We start from the raw sequence: 13,815 nt of genomic DNA on the forward strand, positions 1-13,815 counted from the left end.
TTATGTATATAGGTCACATAGTTGCTGTTCACGTGGAAATGGTTTTCAAGGTGCTAAAAGGCATCAGTCTCAAATGTCTTCTACCTCTAAAGCCCCTCCAGCAGAATCCTTGAAGTATAAATGCCCAAATCATTTTCTTGCCAACAGACTGTAAGCTTCCTAAGGATGGGGACTGGGTCCTGTTGGATCATTTATTACTAGCCTCTAGCAAGTGCCCAGCACATTTATAGGCTACCAATAAATGCTGAGTAAAGGAATAAAGACATTTTATCTTTCTATATCTTTCCTCTGATAACACCTTTATTGAGATATGTCACATACCATAAAAGTCACCTAATTAAATTGTACCATTTAGTGGTTTTTAATATATTCACAGGGTTGTACAACCATGACAATAAATTTTGAACATTTTCATCACTCCCACAAAGAAACCCACACACCCATTAACAGTCACTCCCCTTTTTCCCTTCCACACCCCTCCTGTTCAGCCTTAGGCAACCACTAATCTATTTTTGTGTCTACAGTGCCTCTTCTGGATATTTCATATAAATGGAATCTACAATATGTGATCTTTTGTGATGGACTCTTTTCCAATAGAATAATGTTTGTAAGGTTTATCCCTGTTGTAGCACATTTCAGTACTTCATTCCTTAGTGAGGGGCACATACTATTCTATTATATGAATATACCACATTTTACTTATCCATTCTGAAAAAAAATGGTGATGTAGGAGATCTCAGCCTCTATCCCCACAAAAAGATTAATCATTAGTTATCCACAACAAAAGCAGCTCTGGGAGAACTCTGGAATTCACTTAAGAAACATCAGCACACAGTACAACAAAAAACTTGAGAATAGTCACATATATAGAGGAGGAAGATAGCTTCATTCTGACTGCATCATCCTTTCCTCCAAGCCAGCACTGCTCAGCACCAAGAGGAAACCTCCCAGCTGGAAAGAGTTCTCCTTGGGGCGCCTGGGTGGCTTGGCTGGTTGAGTGTCTGATTTTGGCTCAAGTCACAATCTCACGGTTCGTGAGTTTGAGCCTTGCACCGGGCTTTTGCTGACAGCTCAGAGCCTGGAGCCTGCTTTAGATTGTGTCTCCCTCTCTCTCTGCCCCTCCCTGCTCGCACTTCATCTCTCTCTCAAAAATAAATATTAAGGGTGCCTGGGTGGCTCAGTTAGTTAAGCATCTGACTTCGGCTCAGGTCATGATTTCAGAGTTCGTGGGTTTGAGCTCCACATTGGGCTCTGTGCTGACAGCTCAGAGCCTGCTTTGGGTTCTGTGTCTCCCTCCCTCTCTGCTCCTCTGCTCTGTCTCTGTCTCTCAAAAATAAATAAAAGTTAAAAAAAAAAATAAAAAAATAAACATTAAAAAAAATTAGAAAGAGTTCTCCTTGCCACGAAAGGAAGAACACAGTGAGTAACCAGCTTCCCCAGACTTTCAGGAGAGTACACAAAGATCCCACCTCAATCTCACCCCACCCAGACTGGCAAAGCTGAGACATACAGACATATGGAGACTGCTAGGCACAAAGTCTTCCTTGGTGCCATGCAATTGGAGCTATTTTGGTTCACAGTGACCTGATTTGTAGACAGACCAAGCAGTTTTCACCACCAAAGACACCAATGACAAGCACAAACTGCCACGGATGCCTTGCAGATCTTGCCAGCTTTTGCCTCACAGGCATTCGTGTTCACTGACATCTTCCACCTGATTCCGTCCTTACTCCCTCCTATCCTCAGCCCAGCCCAGGAACCACAATGGCAGCCAGCCTAGGCAGCTATGCAAGTGCAAGACGCCAGCCTAGACCCGGTGGCTGATCTCCACTGTGTGTGTGCACTCAGGGCTAGTCCCTCTGGCTGCACACTTGCACAACACCTGCCTGATAGCCATAGCCAGACTCCACCACAGTGGAGGAGCAAGGGTACATGAATGGGCAATTTAACAGTGTCAGGGAAACAATACAAGAACAAAATGAGAACTTCAGCAAAGATATAGAAAACATAAAAAAGAACCAAACAAATCCTGGAGCTGAAAAATATAATGATTGAATTGAAGAATTTAATACAGAGCTGCAAACTTGGACTTGACCAAACAGAAGAAGAATTCAATGAACTAGAAGACAGACCAATTAAAATCACCCAATCAGTGGAGCAAAAAGAAAAAAAGAATGAAAAGGAATGAAGAAAGTCCTTATGGGACTTTGGGGGCACCATCAAGAGAAACAATGTATATATCATTGGAGTCCCAGGAAAAGAAAAGGGGAGGAAAGGGGGTAGAAAGTTTATTTAAAGAAATAATGGTTGAGAACTTCCCAAACCTGGGGAGAAATTTGTATATCCAAGATTATAAAGCTAATAGGTCAACCCAAAATTTCAATCCAAAGCAATCTTCTCCAAGACATACTATAATTAAAACTATCTAAAATAAAAAACAAAGATAATTTGTGTTAAGTTTATTTATTTTTGAAGAGAGCGAGTGTGCACGGGTGCATGCAAACAGGAGAGGGGAAGGGGCAGAGAGAGACAGAGAATCCCAAGCAGGCTCCACACTGTCAGCATAGCGCCTGATGTGGGGCTTGAACCTATGAAACTGTGAGATCATGACCCGAGCTGAAACCAAGAGTTGGATGCTCAAACACCTAAGCCACCCATGTACCCCGACAAAGATAATTTTAAAAGCAGAAAGAGAAACACGTTTTCTCTCATATAAGGGAACCCCTATAAGGTGAGATTTTTCAGCAGCAACCTCGCAGGCCAGGAGAGAATAGGATGATATATTTGTTCATTGATCAGTTGAGAATGTTTAGAATGTTGAGAATGAACCTTAGAATGAAGCATTCATCCAATGGGAAGCATAAAAAGCACCACCACATCAGGGTGAATTAGGGCACGGAACACAAGATAAATATAGTCTGATGTGGAAAGGGGGCAAAAAGAGCCAGAATGAGTTGTACTCTCCCTTTTTTCCTTCTCTTTTGCCCACCCCCAAAGAGGGCAAACCTGGGAGAGGAGTCAGGGGCTCTCCAGAAAGGAATGATCCCATCAGCTTGATGGTTTATGTAAACCTCAAGACTACAGTCAAACACCACCTCCTAGGAGCCTGCTTGACCTTTCAGGCAGTTTTTAGTTCTTTCTTCATATTCCCACCAAATACTGAATTTACATTCATTTATACTTTTCTCAGAGTAGGGCAATGGTGAGTAGAGGAAAAAGCATGATTTTGAAATCAGACAGTCCTAAATCCTGGTTCTACCATTTACTACCTGGTGACCGTGAGGAAGGTACCTGTTTGTGGGCCTCAGGGTTGCTATGAAAGTTCGATGAGGTAACATAGGAGAAATGTCTATGGTACTGTAGAATAGAAGGGACTTAATCATACAGTTCATTTGGCATTCCTTCTGAGGTTATATTTATAAATATAAAATGCTAGGACATTTGCTTGAAATTGCATGAAGGAAATGATATAAAATTAATTGTAAAATTCTGAGAACCACAAAACCACCCAACTCCTTGGTGGCATTGCATTGCTAGGTCTCAGTTCTTGATCTGCCCAGTCTTACAGTTTCCATTTTGCATCTCTTGTACTCCTCCCTCACCTTTGCTAGTTTTGGAATGGCCTGTGGATAATTGTCAAGGTTCCCAGAAAATGCCTAGATTATAGGGGCATCCATTTTCCTCTGAGGATACATACACACACACACCCTAACGTGTGAATCAGTATTTTTTTAAAAACATTTTTAAAATGTTTTTATTTTTGAGACAGAGAGACAGAGCACAAGTGGGAGAGGGGCAGAGAGAGAGATGGAGACACAGAATCGGAAGCAGGCTCCAGGCTCTGAGCTGTCAGCACAGAAACTGATGTGGAGGTCAGAACTCATGAGCTGTGAGGTCATGACCTGAGCTGAAGTGGGATGCTTAAAGCACTGAGTCACCCAGGTGCCCTGAATCAGTATTTTCAATTTCTTCATTTATCTCTCATTTCCATCTCCTTCCTTCACCGTCTATATTTTTTGTATGGTTGTCCACGGCCAAACTCCTACCTTCTGGAACTGAAACAGGAGCTTTGCATCCAGACAGCTGTGAATTCTAACCCTAAAACAAACAATCCCCACGCCGCATTTTATAAAGTTCTAACAATAAAGTGCCAATAGCTGGGTGATGCTTAAAGGCAACGCATCATTACACTAGAGAAGGCCTTGCTCTTTGGGGGCGGTTCTGGCTTTGAGGCGGTGGAGCCCTTTAAGGGTGATTACTCTCTCCCCGCCCTCCCCGGGGCGGGGGCGTGGTCGCGGGGGGGTGGCCTCCAACCCGGAACTGACGGCCGCGCGCAGCCGGCGCGGCCAATCCGCGTCCCGGAAGGAGCGAGCTTGCGGCGCAGGAGCGAGTGAGTGAAAGCGGCGCCGCCCGCCGGCCGCTGGCGCGGCTGAAGCTGGGCGCCCTCCACCTCTTTCCTTAGGGTCCCCCAAAGAGAGCGGGCAAATACCGTGCATCCGCGTTACGCCTCTTGGCGCGTCGGTTCCCCAAATAGGGCCTCCCATCCCCCAACGCCAGCGCACCTGAGTGGGCTGGGCGCGTCATCTCCACAAGTCGGCCCTGCAGCGGCGCCCACATTTGGTGTAGCATCCCCTGTCCCAGTCCCCGGCCCCTGCCCGGTCGTCCCGCCGCCGGAGCGGTGACTGCCTGGCCCGCCGTTCTTCCGCTGCCACCGCTGCCGCCACCATGGGCAGTGAGCAGAGCTCCGAGGTCGAGAGCCGACCCAACGATCTGAACTCCTCAGGTCGGTGTCCTAACTTCCACCCTCCTCCAGCCGGCCCTGTCTGCTTGCGGAGGGGGCTGCCTCCCAACCTAGTGGGGACTGGGACCGTGGACACGAACGCACAGAGAGCCCTCACCGTACGTTTTTCTTGAAAAAGAGAAAAAAGTCACTGTCTGTCCTAGCCGTCATTCCCCTGATGGGAGTGCCTGTGACTGCAAGCTAAATCAGCTTGTGCGCCCATGCCCATTATTTATTGTCAAAACAGCTGTTTCTCCCAGCTCTGCCTCCTCTTTAAAAGACGACCTAATTAACTTTTGGCGTTAGTACTCATGCCTGACACCGTGAGATTTGGCTCACACAGTGGATGGATCAGAGACAGAATCTCTAAGAACATGTTACTTTTCAGAAGGGATGTGTGACAGGTCTACAATCGTTTTGAACCCTTGGGTGCAAACATCTCCAGAAACTGCATTTTCTCTTAAGGAGGGGGTCGCGACTCGCTTTCTATTATCATAGGGGTTGGCCAGCACCGCACGCTCTGGTGTTTTTCTCTATTCTTCCCCCGTTCGTAATTTTAAGATTTCTCCCAGCGTTTGAAATAGGATCGGAAGGATTATTGTGCTAGGAATATAGTAAGCAGTCAATAAATAAAATAGTTGATAATTAAGGATTCTATGCTCTGTTGTTGTTGTTAGCGACAAACCCTAGCACAACTGGCTCTGCTTGAGTTGCTAATCCAAATTGGATTCAATCTGAAGCCTAAATATAACATATTAGTTTCAGGTGTACACTCTAATGATTAGATATTTGTATATATTATGAAATTTTAAACAATATTTTACACTTGCAGAGAGGTGTAGATACACTAAGAATCCACAACTGTCGTTTATTCCTGGTAGGATCTGTAATTCAGAAATGTAGACGCTGACAGAGAGTCCACACTGAAGTGTGTCCTTCAAGACTGGTCATTTGGGGGGCTAGATTGGGACACATTTCAATGGTGAACAGCATCTAGCTTTGCTACATTTTTCTATTTCCTTGGAAGACCCAGCACATCTGATCTGTTAATAGCAAACACAGTAATAGTTGTTACCCTTTATTTTCTTGCCCCTATGTCAGGCCGGAAGCATATTTGAGGGGAAGAAGCATGGCATCTTAAAAAATCTGCTTGCTCACCTACTAACTAGCCACCAGCATGAGCTCTAACCAATACTATAGCATACTAACCAATAGCATAGCTTAGAATCTGCCCGATTCCTCTGGGCTAAGTGGTTTGCATACATTTATATTTAATCCTCACAGCGGCCCCATTTTACAGGCAAGGTGATAGAGGTTAGCTAGAATCTAGTGAAATCTGTTTTCCACTGGGGTCTGGGGAAGAAGAAATCAATTTGTAGTAGGAAAGATTTCTGACTTGGGATTTGTGAAATGTGAAGTAAATTAGCAAAAGGGGTTAAGAGATACTTCTTGAAGAGCAGTAAAAGTAGCAGAGATTCTACAAGAGAATGCCAAGCAACAGGAGACTCTAGCCTCTAGGAGGCAGGGCAGTTCTGTGGCCTTCCTGCGTCAACCTTTGAGACATAAGTATGATGAGCCCGCAAATACTACCTTCTAGAGGGTAAACCACTTTAAAGGTTTATTCTTGCTCTAACCAGGAGGATATTGAGCAGAGGGAGGTATCTTGGTCTAGGAAGTTGTTGGTAGTTTGAATCAGTTCCTCCAAATGCTTTGCTTTCTCGCAACATACCTGAAATTGGCCTGCCTCTCTTAACGGTCCCACAAATTTCTGAATTTGGCCTCAGCCTAGAATGGACTTCCTGTTTATTTCTATTCTTCTTAGACTACTGCCTGTAATTGTAAGGGTCAGGGGGCTGGTGCCTCAGGAATAGACCCATCTCATATAGGGTTGAGAACCAGGGGTTTTTTTTGTTTGTTTGTTTTTGTTTTTGTTTTTTCCCCATGGATAGGATCTATTAAATATACCTGGCTTGCTGTGAACTGGTCTGGCCACCAGTTCTGCAAACCTCAGTTTCACAGGGATGGGCCGTGGATACCAACACCCCATAGACCTCCAATTCCTTTCCTAATTCTTTTTCTAGCACTATTGACTTTGGGCAGTTCACAACCAAATCTTGTATGCTTATTTCCTCATTGGTAAGATAGGGACAATGTCAGGAAGATCAAAGAAGTAAAAATTAAAAACATAATCTACCTTATATTTTTATGTGCTGAATAATAAGATATTTTTAATTACAAAAGCAATTTCATACATGTTATAGGTTCCTATAATGCTTTTTTTTTTTAGTAGAAAATACAGATCCCCTATGATTTATCTCCCCTTTTCCAGCCTCCACTGCAGGATGACTACAGTTAGCATTTTTTTGTGTAAAAATATTATTTTTAATGACTGTACTTTAGTGAGACAGAAGGGGCTAACATGCAGCTCGTGAGCAGTGTAACTTTATTTTCAGTGACTCCTTCTCCAGCTAAGCATAGAGCCAAGATGGACGATATCGTGGTTGTAGCTCCAGGCTCCCAGCCCTCACGGAATGTCAGTAACGATCCCGATGTCATCAAATTGCAAGAGATTCCGACCTTCCAGCCACTTTTGAAAGGTAAGCACTTGGGTTTTGTCTTATCTGGACTTGCTGGAAAGGTTTGCACAGCCGCACTACTCTCCCCAGAGGGCGTGTGCCTTCCTCGTCTACTTTGGGTCTTTGCTTAAACGGCATCTTCTTGGTGAAGCCTTCCTTGACTGCCCTATTTAGGATTGCAGCCCTTTTTGCTGCTTTTCTCTGTAGTTTTTAATCACCACTGATCTAATGTATAGTTCACTTATTTACTGTCTGTTTCCTTGTTAGAATGTGGGAGGAAGTTTCTGTGTTTTGTGTGTTGTTGAATTGTAGAGCCTGGTATAAAGCAGGGACTGAGTAAATGAATGAATGAATGATGCTGGAGTTGGCCTTTACCTGTTACATTTCTACAAAAAGATTTTCGCTCCTTTTTTAAAAGTTTTATTTATTTAAGGAATCTCTACACCTCATGCTCAAACCCACAACCCTGAGATCAAGAGTTGCATGCTCTTATGACTGAGCCAGCCAGGTGCCCCAAAGATTTTCATTCTTATTTGTGGCCTGGACTATGCTATCTTTGACTAGCTTAGATCCATAGAGAAAATCTCCATAATCGTTGGTACACTTAAAATTAATTTTGGCAACTGTTTTGTATGAGAGGAGAGGGTATGTATGAGAGGATTAGCATATATTGATTACTGTATACTGAGGTAGAGTTACCTTTTAGTATGAATTTTATTATTCATTTGATAATTTCATTATATATTTTTATGTTAATAAATTTCTTTTCACACCTATTAAGTAGTGGCAATGATTTTCTATTAACTGAACAGGGTTTCTACTATAAGAATCCCTCTTTCTGTCTCTCTCTTCCTCCAAGAGATTAGGAAATATAAATGAACATAAGGTCCTGGTGTACTTAAGCTGGTACAATAGAACCTAAAACATCTTACATTTATAGAGCTATTTCTTTTAGAAGATACCCCCCCCTTCACATACGCACACAAACACCTGCCATCCATTTAATTCTTACATCGTTAAATATGTTAGAATGATTTGTGTCAGATCAGACAGCTGGCAGATAGAGAGGTTGAACTTGAACCTTCATCACTGATTTCAGATACTAGTTACACTGTTCTACACTCTACTTACAAAACAAAAATAAAAACAAATAGTGCTTTATCGAACCATGTATCATCTCATTGCTCCCAGTACGTCGTCTGCTTTACGGGTAAGGAAATACAAGCTTTTGATCTTTTCCCACAGGCCTCAGTGTTGGACTTTGGGAAACTCTTTGGTTCTTCCATGAAACAACACGTTACATCCTGCTACCCATCTTAACAGTTTTCTTTATTTTGAGAGAGAACATGATTCTTCAAAGCCATTAATAAACATTAATAAAATTTCCATCTCCACATGTCCTCATTCAATCAGATTAAAAGACAAATCAGATTTAATTTAGCTGTAGAAACATAGAGGTGGACACTTGTATTCTATACTCCAGCACTTGCAGATATGCATGTGGTCACACTTTCATGCCTCTGCTTCCTGTTAACTATGTCCAAAGTCTTCCAAAGTCTTCTAGTCCTGGCTGAGGCCTTATGGGACCAGTATTGTCCCCACTTTAGGGAAATACCAAAAAGAAGCAAAAACAGAACCCAAAAAACTCCCAGAATTTTGAGATATACTTAATGATTTTCTGGGATAGTGTTTCTAAGCATTTGAAATGATTCTTATTTTATGATAGTAAATTGCCTAGAAGGGGAAGCATCTAGGAGAAGGCTTGGTGTTAAGGGAAACTAACCTTAGATTTAAACATTTTTTTTTTAAGTTTTTATTTATTTATTTTGAGGGAGACAGAGAGGGAGAGCAGGGAGAGGCAGAGAGAGAGAGGGAGATGGAGAATCCCAAGCAGGCTTCATGCTTATAGCACAAAGCACAACTTGGGGCTCAATCCAGGAGATCACGACTTGAGCCAAAATCAAGAGTCGGACGCTCTGCCAACTGAGCCACCCAGGCGCCCCTCCCAGTGATGATTTTAAATCTGAGGTTAGGGGTGCCTGGGTGGCTCAGTTGGTTGAGTGTGTGATTCTTGGCCTTGGCTCAGATCATGATCTCACTCACGGTTTCATGAGCTCAAGCCCTGTGTGGGGCTCTGTGCTGACAGTGCAGAGCCTGTTTGGGATTCTCTGTCTCCCTCTCTCTGTCTCCCCCTGCCCTGCTCATGCTGTCTCTGTCTCTCTCAAAATAAATAAATAAACTCAAAAAAATTTTTTTTAAATAAAATAAACTCATCACTGGGAACCCTAAAAGTGAATAATGACTGTAGTCCAGTTAATGCCATGTAGCTGGACTTGGTTGCATTGATACCGGATTTAAATGGGGCCTTGGCTACCAGCTAGCTGTGTTGTCCTGGCTTTGTTTTTCACCTCTTTGAACCTTGGTTGTTGAGAACATTGAGAATAGGTATGGGAGAGAAGAAAGCTGGTGGGGGGCAGGGTGCAGTTAAGAGGTGATTTGGGATTTGGCTAAGGAAGGTGGAGAAATCACTTGATAAGGACGGCATGAAAATAAAAATGGCAACATGTGGCAGGGGCCAGACTGCAGGGAACAAAAAAAAGCCAGCAAGCATTTAAGGGAACGCTCCCATTTCACTTGTGAAGAAGAAACATCTTAGTGATTAGAAGAGACAGGCAAAGGAGACAGTTGGGTGGAAATAAGAAGGATAATTACGATAATAATAGTAGCTAACCCCTCCCCTCCCTCCTGTACCTCTGCAAGATATTATTCTCTTTCCATTTTATAGATTAAAACACTGAGATTCAGAGAGTGTGAATTCATTGCCTAAAGTCACACGGCTATAAGTTATAGCCCATCTCGAGATGGCATCAGGACATGGAGTTTTCAGCTGTTTTGTACATGGAATGAGACTGTTTCCAATTCTAGCAAAGCCAATTAGAAAGATCACTGGGCTGTAAAAGACAACGGGGCGATGGTTGTGAGGTTGGATTTCTGGGGCAGCGTACAGAGCCTCCCGCTTTGCCGTTGCTCTGCCTGGTAATTTAAAGCTCTGCCGCCTGCCTGCTGGGCTGCTGGAGGGCCACTCATCACTGTCGCCTTTATACTCTACTCTCTTTTTTCGCCCTTTACTGCTTTCAGGATGAGGCTATTTCTCAAAGTAGTAGAAAGGCCACACAGTGAGGGCTGTACCCCCCAGGTTTGATTTCAGAAAGCTTTTCATGCAAGTTAATCACAGTTTATTCTTTCAAAACAATATATTCAAGTATTACACAGAGTTCACTATTGTTCCGTAATGTCATGTGATGTAATGCTAATGCTGGTGGGTGATCTGCAGAGGCAGTGGCTGGGCGAGTTTGGGGCTATTCGGATGACTGAGGTAATGTTTGCATTTTTAATAAGCAAGCAGATTCTTTCTTTGGCCTTAACCCTTTTGGATAGATATAGCAGAGTATAATTTATGCTCTATACTGGTGCCAAATATCTGTTCCTCTTTTTATCTAAGCGAGAAGAATGTCTGTTTTTCATAGCAGTCTCTGAATTAGCAATTTATCTTGAAGTGTAAAACATTTACTAGAAAATGAAAAATTAAGAAATTACAAGTAGCAAAAAATGGCCACAAGACACAAAAGCAAAATGTAGATTTGATGCAAATGATATTCCTGGGGTTAAAAAAAAAAACCCTATAAATCTCTTAACATTCAACCACTTATATTTTTTAATGAATTGCATAATTTTATGTCAATCTATAGAAATGAAGTATTCATAAGAGAAATGCAAAGTTGACATTTTATGTATAAAAGTTATATAATCATTCTGTTCACGCCTGAAGATGAATATATGCACACACACGTACACGTGCTTGGGCATGTATGCACATATGACATTCTTTACAACTGACCTATCATTTTTGTTACTGACCTTGGATACAACATCAGATTGTCTTGCTGCCTAAAGAAGGGACTGTCCTTGTTACCAGCAAGGAAGGTCAGACAAATACAGTGTAGATACTTAAGTGAGACGAAGCAAGTTTGTTGGGAGTTACGCATTTGTTTGTTAAGAACATGATTTCTGTGAAGTCGATTTTGACAGTTAAGAGCCTGGGGCTTTTCTTGGTGGAGCAAAATCTCCTGGAACAGTGGTGAAGGCTCTCAAATCACATGGAACATTGAGAATTAGTGCATGAGGTTGAAGCTGGGAGAGAACGAATCAATGGGAGATGGTAGTAAGGAGAAAGTGAGGGAGCTACATTTCAAATAATCAGTTTATTAACATCTTTCTCACCCACTCATCTGTTAGCCAGACAAATAGAATGAAGGTAGAGAGTCTTGGCGTTTATCAGACACTTGTCTCTGCCAGCTGTCAGACCTTATCTCTGTTTTGGAAAATGGAGGAGGATAAGAGACTGGATCTTAGAGCTTAGTCTTTTCTGAATGACTTAAAGGTGACCTCTGAGCCCAAGGTTGATCCTAAGAGTCTGTTCTCTCCTGAATACCATATTTGAAAAGTTGATAACTTATTCCTGATTACCGTGTGGATTATTTGTGTATGTTAACCTTTTAAACATTGCTGTTAACCAGCAAAGCGTTAGTCTTACTCAAGAGGTGGAAGTACGAGGCGAATGATCGCTTTAAACCAGTTGCGAGAGCAAAGCCATTTTGCAAGAGCAGCCTCACTTTTTTCCTCACTTCAGTGAATGTATACGGGCATCCATTCTTGTTTCTTTCCATCAAATCTCAGAGAACGTGTGTCGATGCCTTTCTCTGAAACTTAATGCTTTTCCATTTCCCTTTTTTCTACACTTCTTGGGACTTTGCTTCTGTACTCTCCTTGTCTTTAGCATCCAGCTTAGTGAACCTCTTTCCTCTTATGTTGATGTATAGATCTTTCCATCTTTTTTTTTTTTTTTTTTTGAGAGAGAGGCGTGCACAGAGGAGGGGCAGAGAGAGAGGGAGAGAGAGAATCCCAAGCAGGTTCCACACTGACAGCACGTATCCCAATGTGGGGCTCCATCTCATGAACCATGAGATCGTGACCTGAGCCAAAAATCGAGTCAGAAGCTTAACTGACTGAGCCACCCAGGCAACCCTAGATCTTCCCATCTTTTATTTTATTTATTTATTTTTTAAATGTTTTATTTAGTTTTGAGAGAGTGGAGGTTGGGGAGGGACAGAGAGAAAGGGACAGAGGGTCTGAAGTGGGCTCTTCGTTGACAGCAGTGAGCCCGACATGGGGCTCGAACCCACACACCATAAGATCATGACCTGCATTGAAGTTAGACTCTTGACCAACTGAGCTACCCAAGCACCCCTGATGATATTTAATTAATTAGTTCTACCACTTAAAAAGAAGTGTTAAAATCTCCAGCTGTGATTGTGTTTGTCTGTGCCTTTCATTCTGTCTGTATTTTTGATGTCTGTTATTCCGCATGCACACGTCGATGTTTATTATATTGACCCTTTTATTATTATGAAGTTGTCCTTGTATAGAAGGCACTATTTCCCATCTTGAAATCTATTTTGTCTTATGTTAATATAGCCACTCCAGCCTTTTCACACTTATTGTTTGCATAGTATATATTTTTTCCATTCTTTCTTTTTGTTTTTATGTATTTGTGTCTTTAAAGTGCATCTCTTGCCGACAGCATACAGTTGGGTCTTATTTCTGTACCTGTGTTGGCAGTCTGTCTTTAACCGGGTGTAAATTGATGTGGTTGGATTTAGGTCTACCATTTGTTCTTCATTTTCTATTTGTGGTCTCCTTTTGGTTCCTTTACTTTCCTGACTTTTTCAAGATCAACTAAATTTTTGTAGTATTCCATTTTAAGTCCTCTGTTAGCTTTTTTAGTTGTATTCTTATGCATTATTTTTTTAGTGGTTGCTCTACAGATTATAATACACAATTTTTTAAAGATTTTATTTTTTATTTTTACTTTTTAAATACTTATTTATTTATTTTTAAGTTGATTTGTTTATTTGAGACTCAGACACAGAGACAGCACACATGGGGAGGGGCAGAGAGAGAGAGCGAGAATCCCAAGCAAGCTCTGTACTGCCAGCCCAGAGCCTGATGTGGGGTTCAAATCCACGAAACTGTGAGATCATGACCTGAGCCGAAACCAAGAGTCAGACGCTTAACCAACTGAGCCACCAAGGTGCCCCTAAAGATTTTATTTTTAGATGATCTCTACACCCAATGTAAGACTCAAAGTTACAACCCCGAGATCAAGAATCACACTCTCCACCGACTTGGCCGACCAGGCGCCCCCATTGTACACATCTTTAACATCATAGTTCACACAGAGTTAATATTGTACACATAAAATGTAAGAACTTTTCAGTGGTATGGTTCCATTTACCCCACTTCTCTGTGCTATAGTTGTCATACTGGTACATCTCCATATACTAGGAATCCCATGTGGTGTTTATATATATTATTTATTTTTTTATATATTATATATAT

General features: G+C 42.1%; 1 protein-coding gene across 3 annotated transcripts in view; it reads left to right on the forward strand.

The window, feature by feature from the left end:
* Window positions 1-4,333: 4,333 nt before the first annotated feature.
* BORCS5 (BLOC-1 related complex subunit 5) overlaps window positions 4,334-13,815 on the forward strand; it is a 99,837-nt gene continuing 90,355 nt past the window's right edge. The window contains exons 1-2 of one of the 3 annotated variants that reach the window (XM_047066337.1): window positions 4,334-4,390; window positions 7,234-7,377. In XM_047066337.1, the coding sequence (XP_046922293.1) occupies window position 4,390; window positions 7,234-7,377 (145 nt within the window). In that variant the 5' untranslated portion in view covers window positions 4,334-4,389. The other 2 variants (XM_047066336.1, XM_047066335.1) reach the window with 2 other exon arrangements.

The sequence above is a fragment of the Lynx rufus genome, unplaced genomic scaffold (assembly GCF_022079265.1).
Source record: "Lynx rufus isolate CCGP_SWC_20201006 ecotype Redwood Valley unplaced genomic scaffold, mLynRuf1.p SCAF_7, whole genome shotgun sequence".
In the NCBI taxonomy this organism is placed as follows: Eukaryota; Metazoa; Chordata; class Mammalia; order Carnivora; family Felidae; genus Lynx; species Lynx rufus.